Below are 22,265 nucleotides of genomic sequence, written 5' to 3'. Positions count from 1 at the left end.
TGTGTGAAAAAAACCCAACACACAGCAATCGTGGCACCAACCAAAGTGAGCAAACCAGTCACAAATATAAARACATCTAGATCATTTGGGGCATGCAGGGATCCAGAAGAATGAAGCAAATCTGGAATGGCTGACACCATGGACTTCCAGTGTGGTGTTGAAATAGTTTTGCAGAAAAACCCCAAACCCTGAAATCGGACTCAGAAATGGAAGGACAGCAGTGCTAATATTTTGCTAAYCCTGAGGTTTCTCTCACATGGAGAGGGCTGCTGGCCTGCTCAGCATGGAGGCCTGGACTGAGGCAGGAAGCATGATCAGAGCAATGAAGGATTAGAAAAAAAGGCTGTTATGCAAATAAATTTCTTGAATCCTTTTGCAGTTTGTACCTGTTCCTCCCAGCTAGGCACCAGCCCTTGAAGTGACAACACTACAAAGATCCCCAAATTATAACAAGTATAAGGACAGAAATAGCCTGGTTGTTTCCTTCCTGCAAATGTTCCTTTCTTTTTTTTTTTTTTTTAGTGGCAGCAGAGACTGGACTTAATTTATTTTTGTCATGTAGAGCATTTGTGGGAAGAGCAAAGCAAAGAAGTGGATTTTTCCATTTTGCTTAGAAGGTGCTGAGTTTTTTAATCATCCTGATCCCTTCCAGGCAGGAACTCCAGCTTCATGAGCCAGCTGCTGAGAAACCTTTGTCCTCTGCACACACCCCTTTCACTCAGGAGGCTGACAGATCCATTGTTGCAGCTCTTGCTGGAGGTCATGACCAGACTGGCTGAGATTACCCTGCAAATGAGGACCAGAACACTGAATTTAACCCAATGAGAGCACTGGTTTGAGGGGCTCTGGGCACTCTTGACTCCTTTTCTTTAGCTAAAAGGAATTGCAGGAGGTGACTCTGTTTTTTTTCAGTATGGATTCTAGGACTTCCTGCAGTGTGAAAGGCTCTAAATCAGAGAAGGAAGCGATTGCACCACCAGGTCTGTGTCCACTCCGTGGATYTGGGAAATGAAAAGCCTATTTCAGGTGTGTGTGATTTTATTTGGCAAAATCGGGCAAACAATTTTGAATTTTCTTTTTAAATGGGAAATGCTGAATTCTGGGACTGAATGAAGGCATTCTGAGCTTTACAGGGTAAGTCCAGCTTGGAATACTTCTGCAGGGTGTGATTTGGTGCTCTTACAAGAGAAATACTTGGATGTATTATGGCCAAGAGTATTTGTGATAGTCTGTTTTTACATGCCTGCATTTTCTGCCACTGGCTCTTTGAATTTTCTGTCTTCATCTTCTCCTGAAGCAGAGGACCACTGAAATTCCCAAGATCCCAAGAAGAAAAGCTAGTCCGTGTTGCCAAATAAGCATTCATGGTTCCTTGAGTTGAGGAAAATTTTTAAGGAAGTCTCCCTTTACCAAAAAATATGGCTTAGGTGAAGGGACCAAAACTACTTATGCAGTTACCAAATAGCTTCATTGGAAAACAAGAGAGTTTTGAAAATATCAACAACTTGTCTGCAGAATATTATAATGGAACACTTCAATTTCTAAAGGTCAACACATTTTCCCAGTGTTATCTTCCAAAAGAAAATTTGCAACTTTCTTTCAAAACAGGCCTAAATGCAAAAGGCAAAAACAAAGAGAAAAGAAAGAAGGACAACAAAGAGRGTGAATAACTCCAAATACTTATTTTTAGGTAACATTGTTGTTTGGGGATTTTTTTCTCCACTTTTTTTTTTTATTTCACCATAAACCAAGTTTTACTTTGACCCAATTTAATTTTTTCCAAAAAAAAAATTGGCCATTGATCCAAAAATCTCATGACCTTCCTAGCTCTAAGAGGCAGTAATAACAGAGCCAGAAGAACCTTTGCATTTTATCTAATACAGTGATTTGACTGGCCCCAGACATTGTGACAACCTCCTTTTCTTTTTTTGAAAAATAGTGGGGATCTCATCATAGTCTGAGGAAAATGAGTGAGTCCAGGACAGCAAGTTGTTTCATGTGCTCCTGTGGGAAGTCAAATTCCTTGGATGAGAGATGCCACTCCTGGCATTCAAATCTAACTGACAGCCACCTCAGTTCAACTTTAAAATAAATAGATGGAGTGTAACAAGCTTTGTGCTTGTCCAGATGTCACAGAAACAAATGTAGAAATGTAGGTCTTGCACTGGGAGGGTTGTGAATATCTTTGTTTAATTCTCCTCACCAAAAATTTTCTGAGGTACTGCAGGATAGTGCCTCGTACAGCTGCTCCAGGGAATACTCCCTGGTTTAGAAACAGAAGTACTTTGGRTTTACTCTGGATTTACACAATGACAGAAAGCAAATATTTGTTTTGCAGAATGTTCTGAGGTACCTACAGTTGCCTCACTTCTCTTTGTGGAAGGGATGCCATTATTTTCAGTGACATAGTTGCAAAGACAGAGAGGAAGGATGGAAGATGATGACAGATTTGCAGACTGTAAGTACATATGAGGTCAACCAGGTTATTGCCATTGTGGTGAGTGGAAAAAGAGGAGTGAGTTAAGTCAGAAAGGTTTGCATAGTTAGATTTTTAATACCTGCCTATGTCCCAGTCCTCTATGAATAATTTTCTCAACTGGTTGCAGAATTGAACTCCAGGAGATGAAGTCTCTTTTAGATATGACTGAACCCAACTGAACTCCTTTTTGGAAATAAGCAAAAACAATAGTGATTGAGCAACAATTTGCTCTGCTTTGTGTTCTGAACATGCAGGGTTTGATTAAAATAGGGAAGTTCATTTATTATCACTCTTTTTTTCTTTCCTCTTTAAAAAAAAAAAAAAAAAGTGATTTTGAGGATACTAACCCAGAGTCCATCTGACCTGCAGGGGAGCCAAATATGAATGGAACTGCTGTTAGTCCAACAACAGCCCTGTTGTCATTGATGCCATCACATACAGCAGTGCAGAAAAAACTAAGAAATTGCTCCACGATGCTGCATTTTATATCTGCTTTAGGCTGGAGCAAGACTATGGCTGAGATTAGGCTGTGCTGTCAGCCTCGAGCAGACAGAAATGCAGAGTCAGATCCTGTTCTGTCCCACACAACAAACAGATCACTTCACCTGTAAAGCTCTAGACAAACACAAGCCCTTCCATCTGAAGGGGGGAATTGTTTTTTGGAACTGAAACCTTTCAGTTTTGCATTCTGCAGCTATGAGAATTAAACTGTGATTGTTGAAGAAGGGCTGATGTTCTTGAATACTCATATGAGTGCAGGAGCTGAAGCTTCAGGAAAAAAAAACCCAAAAATCTGTTCTACTCATGCACAAAAATATGAGAAGTGCTAGATCTGAGCCAGTATCCCCAGAATTTTAATACCAACCATAGACTTGGAAGAACAGTGACTTTTAATGACCATTTCTGACCTGGAGACTTACTTAATGCATAGATTTCTTAAAAAAGAACAGCCAACTCTGTAGCTTACCAACATGTTAGGAGCTAACAATTTAGAGTTCATTTTATCTTGTCTAAAAATGATTGCACTGGCAAATGAGTAATCAGAAGTTTAAGAGRGGCTTTAAGAGAGAACAGCATAGTCAGCCATATAGCTATCACTTTTATTACAATATTGTTGCAGTTTGAGCAATCATTAATCTGGCCTTTGTCATTTAGAAAGGATGGAGGCTAATTAGCCGTTTAACTGTCTAGAAACCTAACAAAAAGTTTGAAATAAAATGTTAGTGGTGCCATGGCAGATGTTCTACCACAGAGTAGATACATAAGGATGCACCTTTCTTTTGCTCAGTATCATGTAATTGCATCAGTTTAATTTGCTGGTTTTGTACTGACCACTGACTGAAGGCAAAAAGGTTAAAAACACAAGTTTAATAGTTAACTTTTATTGCTAATGYCACAAGCAAGGAAGAGTTAATGATGCCTTGAATTGGGGAGCTGAGAGCTAATGGTGACCAGTGGAACTCGTTTTCAAGATCTGCAAAGCATTTGTAGAATTTCACATTTACCTCATAAAAGGCACATGAGAAAATCAATAGAGAACTTTAAATTTGTTCTTCCAGAAYCGAGGTTCCTGTTTCAAAATATTCTACGTAATACCACAGATCTGTATATAAAATATTTTGAGTGTGATACATCTTCAGCATTCTTATTTTAAAATGTGGCAATTTCCTGTAGCTGAGACACAATTATTTTGTGCTGCTTTATGTGAATAAACACTGAATTCCACAGTGTARTGGTTAGCAAACTAAAAACCAAACTAAAACTAGTCCATCTACAYGATAAACATGGGAAACAGAGGTATCAGTAATTGCACAAATGAAGAAAAAAGAAATAACCASATACTCATATTTAATCTTAACCAGAGCATTACTTGCATTGACAAATTTGTCTCGTGCAAGGCAAAGATGATTTTCACAGTCACAAAAGTGAGACCATGAGAGTAAAATCCAATTCAACCAAACAAAAGCGGCTAAAACAACCTAAAAATGAAAAGCTGAGAGAAAAGAAGAACTAAAATAATCAAAAATATCTTTAGTGCCTAAAAAGTTCTGCTATGGGAACAACTGTGGCCTTTCAGTACCTGAAGGGAAAGATGGAAAGGGACTTCTCACAAGGACATGTMGTGACARACTGTCCTGTCTAGGACTTGTGTGTCTCTTGTCTAACTGTCCTGGGAGTGAAAACATCCTATTTCCCTCCTAAATATTGCATTGCCACCAAAAGGGAAAAAGCTGAAGTTATGATGCAGGGCTGAATATTTTTAAATCTCTTTCCAACAAGACATGCAATGTGCTTCCCTGTGGCGCCCTTGAAAACATGAAAAACATTTTTTGGAAAGATTTATTATTTCTCTAGCCACTGCCAAATTTTCTGGTGTGGCAAATCATCGCTTTATGACATTCTTTCAAGAAGATTTTGTAACTTTTCTAGTACTTCACAAAAGCAAGTTTCCACATTCTGTTCATCCTATTCAACAAGGAGCAGCAAAGCTGGAATTTCACTGCCTGAAATGCCTTCTGACATTCTGAATGCCTTCACTCACATTTCTGCCTTTCTTTCCATGAATCAAGAAAACATTGGGTTTTGATCATACAGACTGTCCTGCCCACATCCAAAAGGTAATGAGTTTTATTCCAGAGCACAGAGGGTGTTGGCCATTTATACAGCCAAAACAAGAAGCTMTTTTTATGGTCATTGTTTTCTGTCAATCCTACCCATGGGTTTAAGCAGTCTCCTAAATGCAGATTTTTTTTTTTTTTTAAATCTGTGGGCCCACCAGACCACAACAACTTTATCAGTTGCCATAATAGAATATATCACTGAAAATAAGTTTCAAACACRTAATTCTTAATCTCTGACATGGAGAGGTGGAAGTTATCAGCAATGTGTAAAACATTCCCAAGAGGAACTTGCACAGCTATTTAAATGTATCTGGGTGTTAAATATGTTGAAAGATGCCCATCTCCCACTTTACCAGGTAGGAATTCCTGAACCACTAGTGATTTCAGATTTTGCAAACCTCAATTAACCTAAAATATTTGGCACATTTCCTTCGGGTATATAAAGCATCCAAACATCAGATCTTTTTCCTGGGGGACTGTTTGGATACAGCAAGAGCAGATTTCTGGCTTGGGAAGGCTTYTCATATCCTGCAAGCACATCTTTTCAGGCCCAATTTTAGGTGACCAAGTGCAAAAGCCACCTTCAAGSAGATTTATCTGCCAGAGCCAACCTACCTGTGGAAGCTGTAATGCCACCATACTCTGGGGACTGATTGCTGATGGGTGATGGGGCAGAGGGCACTTCCACGGAGGTGGCAGATTTTGCTGGGGAGAATGGTGCTGGGGAGGGAGTTGGAGCAGCTGGTTCACTCAGAATAATTTCTTCTCGTATTTCTGCTGCAGAATGAGAGAAAAAAACAACATAGCTAAAGGTAGAGTCAAGAACCACCAAGAAATTAAAAAAAATATTAAAATAATGCAAGCAGTCAGGTTCAGTACAAAAATTTCTTACTGAAACATGAAATGAATGCTTAGGAAGGAGATTTCAGACATCCAGGGTGGTGTTGTGAAGCAGACAGATCTCTTTCAGAATGTATTAACCAGGGATGCCTCCCAAATGATTTATTTAATATCATGATACAACTGAAAACGGCCTTGTGTCTGGAGAAACCTCAGTGGGTTAGATAAGGATAAAGAAATGCCCTAACATAAAAAATAGAGAAACCAGTGGAATAAAACAACAAATAATGACTAAAAGATCAGACTCACCTGTGCTTCCTTCTCCTTTCATTGCCCTCATTAGCTCATTAGCTTTCTCCTGACAATGGAGTGATTCTAGCAGGTACAATACGTAGTCATCGAACATCAAGTGAATAAGGTGAAAAGACCCTGGWAATAAAGTGAACAGACAAAAAAGCCATTGACTGTCTCAATACACTCATTAAACCAATTATTACGGCACTCAGCACCAACAGCACTGAATAAGACATGTACTAAAGAATCTCTCTTACTCAAGGTAAGAGAGGTCAAAGTGAAACCAGGGAGCAGCAAACTGTTCATTCCTGGATGTTTCTACAATCAAATGTGGTGAAGGGTGCAAGGAGGATACCTAGCTCAGAGCTGGAATTTGATGGATTCTTCTCCTGCATTRGCACTGAATGTCAATTTTGATAATTGCACTACAGTAAATTGTTTCCTTTGGTCTAAAGGACCTATCATTTTCTGTCAGAAGTAGAACCTCAAACTGSCTCAGTGACACAGCCTGGTATGAATTTTCTGAGCTACCTGCACAGAAAGGAAGTGAGTTGCTTCCCATAATTTATAAAGAACAGGATTGTGAAGAAATGTTTGCCCTGGATCACAAACCACAAGAAAAAAAGATAAGAAAAGACCACAGATGAATTCTGGGGGACAAAGTAAGAGGAGCAAAGCATCAGAGCTGAGCCATAGTGCAGTGCCCTCCTGAAAGAATGAACATCCATCTGCATTGACATGGATCAAGGTGCAATTTGTTCAATTTATGCATTTAAACTCCATAACATAAAGTACCTGTAATAGGTCCAGACAGGACTTTATCATACAATKAGTTTGGTTTTTTTAAAGCTCCTTTGTTTATTTAGACTTGCAAAGAATATTTAACACATTTTCATTTAAGTCACTAAACAACTCTGACAAGTACAAATACAGGGAGGTTAAAACAATAGCTCAACCAGCAGCTAGTTTATATCAGGGAAAAGTCATTATTTGAGACAAAAACAGGGATCAACTGCTGCCAGATAAAAAAAAAAAACACCCAAAACTCTTCATGCAGATGTATTCCTTTGGAAATTTCATTATTGCATTTGGGGAGAAACACTTTCATGAAAAGATTAAACAAGTTTCAAATTCAGTTTGATTTAACAGTGCAAAAAAGACATCTGACACGGCTCATCACCTTGATGCTGACTTAGGATTTTCCCAGTGGAAACCCAGATTTTCAGGAATYTTCACAAAATACTCACTGTTCTCCTGATCACAGTTCCTCATTGGGAAGTTCCTATTGATCTTGTGTAATTAGTACTGACAAATATCTTCAAGGTAAAAAAAAAAAAACCATGCTAAAATGCTGGCAAACTTCMTGTAGTGCCATAAAGCTCTGGGTGTTGCAATTTTCAATCAAACTCCTTACTCGGCTTTAATTTTTTAAAAAAGGAAAGTTGCTTGTAGTTTCACAAAAATATTTGGAAGTGCACACTCTGAACATTGTAATGCTAGCAAGCAAACAACAACAACCCAAGATCTGCTATTTTTAAAAAATGCCTTTGTTTTTGGGGGGTCCAATGCTTTATTTTGAAGACTTGTGGTTGGCAATACTGAATGCAGCACTTAAAAACCACTCCAGTGCCCTTGTCACTCTTTTGAATTTCTCTCTTCCTCTCCTATTATTTCTCCCACTGTGTATTTTTAAGCTCTGCATAGAGTTTTTGAGCCCAGAATTTGCGTGAAAGACACCAGACAAACAAGGTTTTGGTTCTGAATGAATGCAATATTTTTATATTTTTAAGTAAGTCGAATGAAATGTAAGCTATAGAGTGAAACTGATACCAGTGCCTGTGTTTCAGCATTTCAACCTCACAGTGAATGGCTGTTCAATGTACCATMATTTATGCTGTGTTTGCAAGCTGCTGTTTCTCACATGAAGCTGTTGGGTTCTCTCAGGTCTATCTTTAAGTACTGAAATGGATCCAGCAAATCAATCACTTCTTTAGGAAAAGGTAAGAAGTCATTTAAGAGACTGCAGTTAAAAATGATGAACAGAATTCAGCTGTAATTTTCAGGAGTTAACAGAAATCATGGCAAGGATTACCCAGCTAAGATACAGCAAGTGCCAGCATCTATTGAGAGATACAGCAATTATTGTGCAAGTGGCAAAACAACAGYGAGATTTCCAGATCTGGAGAAAATAATGGAGTTTCTATTCCTAATTAGTTACTTTATACACTGAGTTCATTACCCAAACATTGCCACCAACTCTGCCTTTGATATGCATAARCAGGAAAGAGGGAGGCAGGGAGGAAGGCAGGCAGAGGGTAAAAGAAAGGGAGCAAGAGAGAGAGCAGCTTTTTCTTTTTTTTTGTCCTTTCCAGAGATTGTTTTAACCTGCTCATGTCACCATGCTTAACAGCTCTGCAGAATCAAATCTTTGTGACAGTCACTCCGGTGCCAGGTATTACAGCTTCCTTCAGTCAGATTTTGGAATCATCTGTTTCAAAGCTAAAAATATACTGTCCCATATAAAGATCCCATCATTTAACACATTATTTCGTTTAAAAAACCCTAAAATATTACACTGAGAGCATCTGAGTCTATACATTGTTTGAGATGGAAAGAATAATTCAGAATCAGTCCACTGAAACAATTTCCAGTGCAGTAAAAATGTAAAACTTTTTATCTAAATGAAGAACAATGGCATATATATATGGATATTAATATTCAGAACAGTAATGTCTTTGTTTCTCTCCAAGGAACTCACCTAATGCATATATAATTCTGAAATGTATGAACATCTGTGTAAATTAAGTGCAGAAGAATTTCTGCCATCTAGCTCTGAACTTTTTACATTCAGGGCTCATTCTTTTGGAGCTTGCTCATCTCTAATTCACTAACAACACATCAAATGGCTTTGCAGTGAAAGAGTGACACCATTAATGATGTGTAGATGACAATAAATTTGTGTCCATGGCTAAAYAACATTTGTGTGTGACACTACACAAGGTAGGGATAGCCTAGGCTTCTGTCTGATGGGATATGGTTTTGTTATTCAAAATTTCCAAATTTCCAGGCTCCTCCTGCCTCCACTAGCACTGCACCTGAACAGGTCTGTGTTTTTTTGCTGAAAACACAGATGGAAATTGTAACCTCCTTGGAGACACTCACTCATTAATAATGACTCATTAATACCTATTTGGAAAATCGATKTACTGTGGAAATGAAAGTAGCTTCAGATTAAAGTATAAACACGCTATATAAATATATATTCCATGTATTATGAAGCTATAAGATATACTATATAAACAGCATATTGTCTCTACCTGACAGGATCCAAATTTGTGCTTTTAAACTGTTCCAAAAGCATGAAGGACATCAAAGCTCAGCCAGCAGAAAACCTTGCAGTTGTTAAATGCAATGCAATGCCCATATAAAACCATTCTTTATTGATCTTCTAGAAACATATTTGGACAAATKTGCATTTATAGAAAGCATCCCTCAYRCAAAGTCTGGTCCTGAGTGACTGAGTTTTCACAATCRTGGCACACCAGTTTTAACTGATGTTAAACCACAATGTTTTAACTGATTTTAATCTAGACTTTATCCCATTTCAAACAGTGTAGGGAAGTAATACGCTTCTTCATTTAAGAAGTAAAAATAGTTTTTTTTTCATCCTGACTGACTTCTTCAAAAATGGGAGAGACTCTCTCCAGATTAAAGAAGCCCGCTCGTTTTGCAAAGAATGGTTTTGCAAAGAATGGAGAGTTGGCAAAGAGTTTCACTGGAGAGSTTTTCACCCATTTCAGCACAAAATCCTCTCTCTTGGCTCAGCACGTGGCCAGAGTGGTTTGGGTTCATTTTGCACTGAAATCAGGGAATACTCCTGCAATCCACACCCCACAGACAGACAGACAGAGCATTATTCCCAAATATCAATAGCCCCAACCCATTTTTTTTTTTTTTTAACAGAGCCCGGGACATGTGAAAACTGGTTATGTTTCCACTGTAAAATGTACCTCACGAGCWAGGACACAATGTAATTGTTAAATAAAAACCAAAGTACCAAAGCTGGGCGCGCTGTGCAAAGTCATGTCCCGAATCACTCGAGTGCCAAAACAGGACCACATCAGGAGAAACTGCTGAGCTACTTTCTTCAAAGAGCCTTGTCTCTTGGCAGCTACCTGCAAGAAGACAGATGTGTCTGACATGGAGAAACTTTTATTTTAAACCAGCAATACAGCTGAGAGCTGATGTATATATCCACCTTCCTTTTTTTTTTTACTGGAAAATGAGTTATTGCCATCTTCACACTAAAATACACATTATAGATTAAAAAAACCCACACACAAAATGGCCTTAGACAGAAAACCACCTTAGAACCATGGACAACCTTCAGAAAGAGGAAACAATAAAGTATCATTCAAGACTGGAACTCCTTTATACACAATRAAAGGACTGCAAAAAAGTTGTCCTGATCTTTATATTAATTACTTACATGTTCATTCTTGCTCTTTAGTCAAGGAAGCAATTTGTAATCAATAATGTTTGATCTACACTGAAAATTTTTATTACTATTTCAAATAAGGTTTAACATTGAGTATAAAGTTTTTTATTCCTTCATGTTTTTATTTTTGTGAATTCACTCGGTCTGTTTACTAGGAAAAATACTTCCCAGAAAGCACCAAMTCTTAGGCATCAACCCTTCAAAAATATATTTATTATTGCCATATGTAAGTTAAAGTATTAGATTCAGCCAATCAGCTATTAAAACTTAAGTTCTTCGTTAAAATTAACAGCTCTGACCTGAATTTCAAATTGCATTCCACTGACTAGAAGAAAAATTCCCCTAAACAATCAAAGTRTGGCAAGTAATGTGGGGAATTATCAGTTGTTTTCTATATGGCCACTTTGCAGCAGAGAGCTGCAGAGTATTTTGGTTGGTTTGGGTTTTTTCTTCTGAGCTCTAACAACTGGAATGAAGAGTTGAAATTCTAAAAGAACATCCTAATACAAAGAAGTAAGAGAAGGTAAAATAGTCAGTTTTATATTTTCATAGTCTATGTAAAATTACAGTGATGCCAGATCGCTTTTGAAAATATGTTTTAAAGCTTTGGGATTAGTTTTCTGCRTGCACTTTAATTAAAATAAAATACAAATCCTTGGTATTCCAAATCAGCTCCAAAGGAACATAAATGTGTCCTTGATTGAGTGGTAATGTAGATTTTCATTCTTATGACTGTATATAAATGAATTATCTAGCTTAAATAACCTTTTCATTAAAATCTTAAAAGGTTATGTTTTTCTTTGCACTATATCATTAGGATTCCTCTGACTGAATTCATCTCTCCACATCCCTGAAATATTGATTTGATTGGAAATCTCAATCCTGTCCATTCTTGAATACTATCTTTTGGAATAAAGAAGAGAACGAAGCAAAATCCTGAATGTGAGGAATTCTCCACCAAAACTGGTCAGATTTTGCCCACTCCTGCTTTAGTCCCACTCATTACCAATGCCTGCCTTTTCTCTTTTCTTTTCTTTTTTCCTTTTCTTTTCTTTTTTCCTTTTCTTTTCTTTTTTCCTTTTCTTTTCTCCTTTTCTTTTCTTTTTTCCTTTTCTTTTCTTTTTTCCTTTTCTTTTCTTTTTTTCCTTTTCTTTTCTTTTTTCCTTTTTTCCTTTCCTTTTCTTTTTTCCTTTCCTTTTCTTTTCTTTTCTCCTTTCCTTTTCTTTTCTCCTTTTCTTTTCTTTTCTCCTTTCCTTTTCTTTTCTTTTTTCCTTTTCTTTTCTTTTTTCCTTTTCTCTTCTCTTCTTTTCTCTTTTCTTTTTCCTTTTCTCTTCTCTTCTCTTCTCTTTTCTTTTTTCTTTTCTCTTTTCCTTTCCTTTTCTCTTCTCTTCTCTTTTCTTTTCTTCTCTTCTCTTTTCATTTTTCTTTTTTCTTTTCCCTTTTCCTTTCCATTTTTCTTTTTTCTTTTCCCTTTTCCTTTCCTTTCCATTTTTCTTTTTCCTTTCCTTTTTCCTTTTTTTTTTTTTTTTTTTTTTTTTTTTTTTTTTTTTTTGTGAAAATCTCACTGCTTCTTACCAACCTTTACAACACATCTGTCCACCATGGAATCCAGCCACTCGATGTACGACTCGATGGGGGACTGCTCCTCCAAAAGGTGATCAAACTCCTGATACACTAGCACACAAAACAAAACAACAAAACAAAAACAATAGCCCACCTTAGTACTTGGATTCTGTTTCAAACAAAAGAAAAATAAATCACCAAAGGCTCCAAAAGCATCACAAGTTGACTGTGTTTTTAATGAGAGATTGCTTAACAGAAACAAAAAGTTTGTTGGGTCTCTTATTTGATTCCTAGTGAAAGTGATGCAGTCACTAAAAGTGTTATTTTAATGGGAGAAAATCAGAACCTATTTTTAAAACAAGTATTTTTATTTCAGTTGAATGGTGTGCCCACAAGTGAAATGTTTACGGTGTTCTCTATGAAGAGAGAAAAACTAGGCCTTGACCCCAGGAAAAAATGTCATGCATGAAATTGATTTAGAAATGCAAAAAGGATCCTCTGGGCACCAAGTGAATGAGTATTGTTGATAGGGCGCTCATCTGTATAATGCTTTCGTTGCAAAAACATGATTTAACTGCTGCAAATCATCTCTTTGCAATGCCAGACACAAAGAATGTCCAYAAACTTCTGCTTCTTCAAAACAAATTGCTATCAGTAACAAGAGGAGTCACAAAAACAACCTGTATACTTTTCAAACTTTTCCAAGTACACATATTAATGTTTAAATACAAAAAGTTAAACCAAGTCATCCAGCTGCAGTCCTTAAAACTTCAGGTTTCATATCTATACAAGAACCAATGGCTGGAAGACAAAGAATCTTGTGCTTTGACACCTCAACAAATTATTCTTCAACTCAGCTAAAATAAAAAGCCTGGTAGGTCAAGAAGAGAAGATATTTTCTACCTGCTGTRTTACAGGATGATTTCAAAGCATTTCCATTTCTGACTAATTATAAATAACAGGAGGAAGGAATTTCCCACTATAGAAACATTGCTTAGGGAAGAAAGGAAATGGTGTTTGGGCCACCTTTATCTTCTTTCATTGTTTTATTGGATGGGGAACATCTCTTTATTCAGAACAGGATCACAGAGGAATCTGAACGTTGTCTCCTTACCAGAGTATTTGGCTGGACAAAAACTGCCTGATACMACAAAGGAAATAATTCCTGTGCTGTGCAAAGAGGGGAGCAAGAGCAGGAAAACAAATCAGCTGCCTGCTTTGCTGTTGGAGAAATGCAACTGTGTGCAGAGACCTATTTGAGAAAACTAAATGTTCAGCCTTTAGTGATTGTTAAAAGTACCTCAACAGGATCTGAGAAAATGGAAATAAAGCAGAAATTATGGCAGAGATGGGTACCCCAGCAGAGCAGGAAAGAGGTTCTCTTAAACACAGTGTTTTTTCTGTTTTTCTCTAAGTTTGTTTATAGGGTTATAAAACTGCTCGCTTTTTTCTCTTTATAGTAGCTGAAATTGTAATTTTTTGATAATTGGTACCAAGAATGTGAAAGCAGGCCATGCAAGCCATACACAGCATAGTGACAAGCTCTTTGGTCAAGTGGAATAAATATCAAAGATGGKAGGAAAAAAAAATCTAAATTCTAGAATAATCTCTTTATGTATCTGAACATCTTGGTGGCATCCCATCTCATGATGAGGTGATGTGAAGGTTGGTAAAGACAAAGCTCTGTTACCTCAGAGCAGCTAAACTCAGTGTGCTTTGGGTTACACCTGAGCTTTTCCACTTGCTGGATGATGGAAGGAATATTTTATATTTGCAAAAGATCTTTAATTGTAAAAMCAACTTGCCAATACCTCCGAAGTTATTTTCAAGTGCATGCCCTTCACTGAACTAAACAGAAGCGAAATTAGGCAATGAACCTGTATGACATGGGACTTCCACTCAGTCATAAAAGTTCAGGGTGAGAGCTTATCCTGTCAATTGTTTATGAAAGCACTATGTAAAAAGGAGCTTTTTATAAACAAACACACAGCCACTTAAGTGTCAAAGCCATTCAAAAGACAATTCTACAGCAATTCTACAGCAGGAAAGACTGGACTTCCACACGATCAATGGTTAACTCCTAGATTTAGTTTGCTCAGGTTCATGGAAAAAAACCCTCCTGAATTTGATGCAAACCAGTGGCTGCAAAACCAGCACTGCTTTCTCTGAGCTTTGCTGGCAGCAGAAAGCCAAGTTCACCTGGCTGGATTTGAAGATTCTGCTCTTACATTGTATGATGAGCTTCCTGTGCTCCTCCCGCGAGTCCTCCATGGTGTAGAGGGTTTGTTTGGTAATGCTGTTCAGATCCACGTTCCTCCAGTCCTCCAGCATCTGAAATGTGATGTCTGCACTGTGGATCACCGTTCTTGATGCCTGTAATCCAATCCAATCTATTCATTAGTTCATGCTTTATTAGGTCAAGAAATAGGCTTTATCCCCTTTTACGCTTCCTCAGCTCACTGAGTTGATTCTCCTCGTGGACCCCCACCCAGCATCTCCTTGTCTCATGGACATTACAGGCCCCTCTTGAGTCATTTTGCCTGCTTTAATCCAATATTTTGATTGCATCCACCACAAACCCTAACAAGCAGAGCTAACATGATGCTGCCATGGCTAGACCCCTCCATCTGTAAAAGCTCTGCTGGTTTTCATTACAAAATTCAGTTCAGAACAAAAAAGCAACAGGAAAAAGCAAGCCAATACCAAACAAAACCTGCTCAGGTTTGCACCCTCCCCTCTCCTAATCCGTGGAGCCCCTCATTCCTCCCTCAGCCACGTGAAAAGGTTAAAGTTCTCCTCATCAGATGCATGGCTTGGCTGGCTGAGACAGGATGACAGGACACAAGGTCACGGCCACGTACAGCAGATTTCTGAGTTTAGCAGAGATGATAACACACACACAGCCCATCAGCTTCCCCAAGGGGGTGATGYACTTGAAGAACCATTCACCAAGAGATCTGATCCCAGGTTTGATGCACAAAGCTTTCTTTATCTTGATTTCCTCTGAATTCCTGTGAACCTCCAGAGTTCAGTGGTGGTCTATCATATTTGGAGAAAGGTAGCACAGGTACCTCTGTCTCCACCACTAACATAATGGGAGAAGAAASCTACCAAAAATTCCCTGCAGGAGTGGTTTTATTTCCCCCAGAGCTTCTTCCTATCAGAGGAACCTCTCACAGGTTTAGCCTGGGGTTTTGGATACACCTTCCAAAAGTGGAGCTTTCAGGTGACAGGAAAATAAACTATCCCCTCCAACAAATGGATGAAATGTTATTGAATTCAATGCATTCTCTCCCTTCTTATACCACACAGAATTTGGCTTCATGACTTTTTAGAGGTGATTCTGATGCAAACTGGTGAGCAGTTTCTGTATTCACTTGCTATGGTTACAAGAACATGTCTAGTCAAAATGCCAGTTCGGCTGTTACCCCTCTTACTAATTTGCATTTGATTTATAATATACAATTAAACTTGGAATTTATTGTTGGGCAGGTAGAAAGTTTTCTTGCTTTGCAATTGGCCAAATACAGATTGATTTGAAATCAGTGGAATGTCTCTCACTTRCTTCCTGGAAATGAACTATCTCTTCAAATCAAATAATAATTTTGATTAATGAAAATACCCTGCTGAATTTAATGATCAGGGGCTGACAGTTGTCTAGAAAAGCATTTTTCCAAGTTTAGTTTTTGATTTTGTAAAGGTGRCCACAACAAATATTGGAGACAAGCTGCTAATGTGATCTCCTCCTCTGGGTAAAGTCCAACCTGTCAATTCATACAATTATTTGAAAAGTCAGTAAAAATGGCATTCATCAAACTTGGGAATATTTACTTGGCAGAGATGATTTAGGGATGTCTGTCGCCGTAGTATTTGTGAGAATCTTCTGGACACTGCAGGAAAGAAGTGATACATATTTACATATTGTGCTAAATTAAGATAATTATTTCAGAAAGTATGAAATTAAAACAAGACCAACAACCAAAAATTTGATCCAGYTTCCTATACAAAATTGTGGCTACATAAAATCCACTCAAATGGCCCAGTTTTAAATTAAATCAAACCTTGACCTAAACCCTTAAATCTGRACGCTCAATCAATTTTACAGAGGCATATTACAAGCAATTATTTATAGATGCTGTGATTAATGAGATGACAAGAGAAACACAGAGGACAATGGAAAAGCTCTGCTTGTTCAGCATAGCAAATTTTCTCTTGCTACACAAAGGAGCTGAAGAACAGACAGAACTATTTAATAGAAAGAAAAACGTTGGTGCAAGAATAAAAGGGCATAAAATAACGACWGCTACATTTTGTGTGGAAATGAGAAAAGGTTGCTAAATCTTCATGCAATCAGGTTTTGGAGGAGTCTAGCAGGGGGCTAGACTCTGATCCAGTTTCAGGTAGAATTTGATCAAAGTTTCTAAAAGCAATTGCATGACATGCTAATACTTTATGGGCTGGAATGGTCCTGGAGGTACCTGCCAGTCCTCTCTGCAAGTGATCTGGACYTTGCATTAAGATATTTGCTATTCTTGGAAAATGAGCTTTTAAAATGTTGTATTGTTCACTTTTTTGGTCTGAAATCAGTGACTTGGGAACTGGAAAAACGAGCAAAGCTTGCAGTTCCTCCTGTCAGAACCTCCCCTGGCTGTGTATGCTCTCACCAATTCTGATGGGGAGGAAAGGGCAGCAGAAGCAGCACTGGTGTAAAAGGAAGGGTGCATACACTATTTTCCCTAAATCAGGAGCACCAGATCTGCAGATCTGTCCAAAGAGATGTTAGGTGTGCTCACAGGCTGAGCTTTCCCCCCACGCTGTACACAGAGGCAATTAAAAAACACAGATTGAGAATGCCCAAAGAGTGCTCTGTCCATCTCTTTGTGTCTGCTTGTAAGATTAGGAAAGATTTTRCTGCTGGAAGTTTCTCGATATTTTAGAACTGACAAAGATGTGGTAAAGCATATTCTCAGTTCTGACTTTTTGTTTAATTTTTAAACTAAACTAGTAAACAATTCAAACCACCCTGAAATTAGTTGTTCCAACTTACATCCTGAGTGTTCCCAGTAACATACACACCTAATTTTCCATGCTGATCAAAATAGTTAATCCTTCTCCTAAATTAGTTTTTTTTTTTTTTTCCCCTTTAACTTTGTGGTGTGGAATTTAGTGCTCATGAAAGGCGAAGAATTGAGAGCTGTGAAATAAAGCAGGCTTTATCAATAGGTGATGTGCACTGCAGGCATCTACAAAGCATGTCTGAAAAGGACTAGTGCCCTTTCCTGTGGTGACAGGGTAATTTGATCTCCTTCATTTTTAACTCTGGCACTTTTTTGAGTAAGGGCCTCAAGCTGTATTCAAATTCTGTTAGCCTAAAGGTTTGTTTAATAATTTTCTTTGCCTAATATAGTCCTTAATATTTGCTTACTATCAACAAAATTAATTTCTTATCATACAACACAAGAAAGAAAAAGAAATTCTCACTTTGTGCAGTGCCTTGTTTCATTAAATGAGATTGGTTCTCATGATAAAGTGAATATTCTAAGTGAATGGAAGATTTATAATGATGAGAGGTTTTAATTCCTAAAAACACTTGCCTCACTTTCAATGAACAATTTCATTGAAAATGAAAATAAATTTAATAAAAATTTAATAAAAAATTAATAAAATACAGCATCTTGGTCTTCAGAAACTATTCCAACACTTGCCATTGAAATGAAAATTTTTGTAACCAATAATCATTGTCCATCCCAGTTTAACACAAAAGAGAGTGGGCAATACATACACTCAAATTTGATATTTCGTAGGTTTTCTGGCAAATCATGCAGAGCCACCTTCAGCCACTCATCCAGTTGCTTTGCAAACTTTCGGATCACCTGCGTCAAACTGCAAAATGCAATCACAACATCACAGCACATTTACTCTGTGCACTGYATATAAAATCTGTGAACGTGTGGAGACCAGGAGTCATTTATTTACAACTCATTGTTATGTTGCTAACATATGTTAAATATGTAAATATGTTGCTAACATATTTTGGTTTGTAGGCATGAAGAAAAACTTCTGAGACTTCTGACAGCTTTTGCAAAAAAACTCAAAACTTATCACCGTGTTCAAAACCTCACATTTCAGTGTGGCATCACTTTGACACTTATAAAAAGTATTTTTTATTTTCGATAAAACCATTCCCACGAKATATTCAATTTATATTTTGAATATAAATTCACAACTGTGTGAAGAAGATGGGAAAAGGTACAGGGAATTTTCTCTCTCTCAACCAAGAAGCTTTTCCTGTTTGCACTCCAAGCACTGTGCTCTGAGAACAGAGGTGGTAAAATAAACACAACCACAGGCCTGCTCTGCTCCACAAAAACACCTAAAGAGAGCAGGGGATGGATGGCAACTGCCAGGCTTGCTAAAAAGTGGCTTTTCTGGAGAGCCAGAATTTGTTCCCAGGAAGCATCTCAGAGGATTCTGGCTGAGTCAGCAAGATTTCCTTCAGGAGCTTCCATTGCAACGAGACCCTTCTTCACCCCCTCTAGTGCAGGCTATGGCTTAATAGCCACAATCTGGCCCTTTATATGCATTACAAAAGTCTATATTCACACTCAAGTCTCTCCTTATTTGCTATGAAAGAACTAAGCAGCTTGAGAAAAGGACTGCTGTTCTGTTTAATCCTTCCAATCAAATAGATTTGGGGAGGGTGAGGGGCAAAGCCTGTCAAAATCTACATGTCTTATCCAGAAAAGCAGATTTCTTGTGGAAAATACTCTCACTTTAGCAGTCATGGGATGCGTGGAAGAGAGAAGAACAACACCCTGAACACATTTTCCTTGATTGGAGACACTTAAAATCTTAAGGGCTAAATACACAGCACCAATAAAAAACCTCCCAGAGCAATATTCTTAATGAATTACTCAATGTCAAGAACACATCAGTCAAATAATATTACAGGTGTACAAGACTATTTAGAAAAAAATGGTTTCCTGTTGCTCATATTGGTAAAACCAAAGGGGAAAGCACGTTGAGCGCACTCAGTGATTACACTTTTAGCTATGGATTGTTGATCTGTGTCCTGCTTTACCTCTATAAACAAAACCCCCTGGACCCAGGTGAATGCCTGGTAGGAAGAAAACAGATGAAATCTATTATGCAGATTGGAAAAGTGAATTTAGTCTGACAAAAAAAGCAGTAAATACTTCTAAAATAAAGTGATCCTTAACCAGTTGTGCTTCTGTTCTTCACAGGATGGTGTTTAAATTAAACCATCTTGCTYGAGGTTTCACAAGCATGATCTTCATGGTTTTTATTCCTGGCAAGCAGGATGACAGCTGAGGGTGTACAGAGACAAGTGCCTGAATATTCATGTATTTACAGACAGAGCAATCTTGTAACAATGGCTCAGAATAGTTCTGTTGTTAGCCCAGACCAGTTGAAAAGACATTTTGATAAGTCAAAAAGACATTTTGATAAGTCAAAAAGGCATTTTGATAAGTCAAAAAGGCATTTTGATAAGTCAAAAAGGCATTTTGATAAGTCAAGAAGACATTTTGATAAGTCAGCGTGGTGCTCTGCAACCTGCAGGCTGCTGACATTCCCTGAAGGCTGGCACATAACCCAAACATCAGGAAACCAAGAAGAAGGTGATCTCCTTCATCACCTAAAACCCCCCAACTCTCCAAGCTTTTCATGRTMCAAGCCTTGCTAAAATCTGAACATMTTTCCAAGCTCTTCAACTCTTTTCAAATGATTCTGGGATTTAAAGTCAGGAAACAGGTGGCAGCAAGCAGCTCCCTGAGAACTGGTGTCATTCTTGAAGAAAATAAATAAAACAATGAATTTTGAATAAAGCTGAGCTGGAAAGGGTCACTTTACCTGTCAGGTAAGGCTTGTAGTACTGTGGGCATCAAAACTCCAGAGATTGCCTTGTAGAGAATGGAGTCACAAACTCCCACTATATTCACCACAGTGGAGGAGCCCAGCACGGGCAGCATGTGAGGAGGCATCCCTTGCCAAAAGTGCAGAAGAAAACTTTGAACCTGAAACGGCGAGAAGAAGCGGGGGATGTTAAAATTGGAATGATCAAAGGTCACAAAYGCCATTCCTTTGAATGCTCCTGCTCATTTTGCCACCTTCTCTCAGTGGCTAGTGAGTGTGGCTCTTGGGCTTCCATGTGCCAAACATTTTCCTCTCTCTTTGCACTCTGTCCCTGTGCCCAAAGGGAGGAAGGGACAGGAGGAAAGCACATGGCTTCATTTTGGGATTTTTTTCTTTCCTCCACTACAAAGGAAAGTGGAGAAAAAGTCGAGAAAATAAGGTGGAGATTTCAGACACAGCAATATATATCTCTGAAACCTTTAATTTGGGAAATGAAGGTGTTTTTCAGGGAATGATATGACCCCACAAGGGTCTGAACACCAGAATTCATGAAGGATAACTTTCTGCACGCAATCCATAGTGAAGTAACAACCACACCAAGTGTAGCAAAGAATATTTGCTGTTTATATGTTAAYGCTGCTCAGCCCCTTCCCTATCATAGACCTTGATAAATTTAATAAAATACAGCATCTTGGTCTTCAGAAACTATTCCAACAGTTGCCCAGCTAAATTTCCTGAAAGTGTCACATATTTTTTCTCACATGGAAATTTCAAGACTAAGTACGATGGTGCCAAACCAGCTTTAAACCAGAAGAGTGTGAGAATTAAACAGTAAGAAGAAGAAAAGCAGGGAATTTCTTCCCATTGTTCAGAAGACWGAGTCAAAAGACCCATTTCCTCTGTTTTTGGTTCTTTGGTTGTTTTTTTTTTTTTTTTCCCAGGACCTGAATGTCATATTTGAGCCACATCCTCAGTATTGCTATAGCCAGATTTGCTGCTTGCATTCCAGGAACATTTAATTTTTAAGCTCTAATTGTAAAGTTTTTTTAAGAACTGCATCCTCCAGCACCTTGTAAGGGGATTTTGCTGCCTTAACCCTGCTGGAGAGCAGAGGACAGGGACATTCTCACTGTTTTTGTCCCTCTGATCCACACAGGGTTACAGGTGAGGTTTAGTGCTATCAGTCACACATTATAAACTAAAGCACAGCTCTTGTTCCTGGCTTCTGAAAAGGAGTCTGTGATGTAACATAAAAATAATGCCTGCAATCCCTCAATATTTTATGTATCATTAAACTACAGCTGCAGCTTCTAACCATACCTCATCAAAGTTTGCTCTTATTACAGTGTCAAGTATCCTCTGACAGTGAGTCCTGTACATCATAATGAAGGTAGAAACCTGAAAAAAGAACAAGGGAGGCACACAAAAGATCATTCTGCTCTAAGAAATCCACTTTTAAAATATCAGAATACACAGCACCAAAAAAGCAAGATTTTTCTTACCTATGCTCAACTGCAAAAATAATGAAATCAGTTAAAGTCTACTTAGAGTAGCTGTMAGATGAGTTTTCTTCTCAAAAGTAAATTCTCCCTTTGAATTCATGGATTTTTCTGTCAATGGGGATTCTTCAAATGTAAGAGGAGCAAAAATTCTCAGCGAGATCAAAGAGGAGAATGTGGCCCTAATTAGGACATAAAGAACTAAAAACCCCAATTCTTTTGTCCACTTTACATTGATACTACACATGTGAAAAGAACCAGAAACCAAGAGAAGCCAGAGCATTTTTGCCATTTGTACACACAAAATTCTCTGAATTTCTGCTCTAGAAAGATAAGAAATGTATTAAGTCACTCTCTGCTCAAGAAAGCATTAGAACTGTTTTTGGGTTTGCCATCAACTGTGCTCACATTTTAAAAGTTGCCCCCAAACCCCACATAATTTTTAAAGTTGCCCTGCTGTACGTAATGTAACTTTTAAAAAAATGTGCATTGGTGTTAGAAATATTGTACAGCTGATAGTGTCAGCTGCCTGTTTTAAGGGAAGATATTTCTTCCTGTTAGATGAAGTAATTCAGTCCCCCATAAATCAAGTCAAA

The 22,265-nt window shown here is 38.0% G+C and overlaps 1 protein-coding gene across 1 annotated transcript in view; it reads right to left on the bottom strand.

Moving 5' to 3' along the window:
* Window positions 1-22,265, bottom strand: part of RFX4 (regulatory factor X4) — a 72,823-nt gene that overhangs the window by 9,846 nt on the left and 40,712 nt on the right. The window contains exons 7-15 of the mRNA XM_057382678.1: window positions 21,491-21,568; window positions 20,168-20,331; window positions 18,078-18,178; window positions 16,127-16,185; window positions 14,524-14,668; window positions 12,312-12,406; window positions 10,292-10,409; window positions 6,250-6,369; window positions 5,716-5,877 (exon numbers count right to left, since the gene is read on the bottom strand). Coding sequence (XP_057238661.1) covers window positions 5,716-5,877; window positions 6,250-6,369; window positions 10,292-10,409; window positions 12,312-12,406; window positions 14,524-14,668; window positions 16,127-16,185; window positions 18,078-18,178; window positions 20,168-20,331; window positions 21,491-21,568 — 1,042 coding nt within the window. The remainder of the gene's footprint in view (window positions 1-5,715; window positions 5,878-6,249; window positions 6,370-10,291; window positions 10,410-12,311; window positions 12,407-14,523; window positions 14,669-16,126; window positions 16,186-18,077; window positions 18,179-20,167; window positions 20,332-21,490; window positions 21,569-22,265) is intronic.

Source organism: Malurus melanocephalus, unplaced genomic scaffold (genome assembly GCF_030028575.1).
Source record: "Malurus melanocephalus ecotype Western Australia unplaced genomic scaffold, MMel_1.1 scaffold_578, whole genome shotgun sequence".
Classification (NCBI taxonomy): domain Eukaryota; kingdom Metazoa; phylum Chordata; class Aves; order Passeriformes; family Maluridae; genus Malurus; species Malurus melanocephalus.
This window is presented reverse-complemented; position numbering and strand designations above follow the sequence as displayed.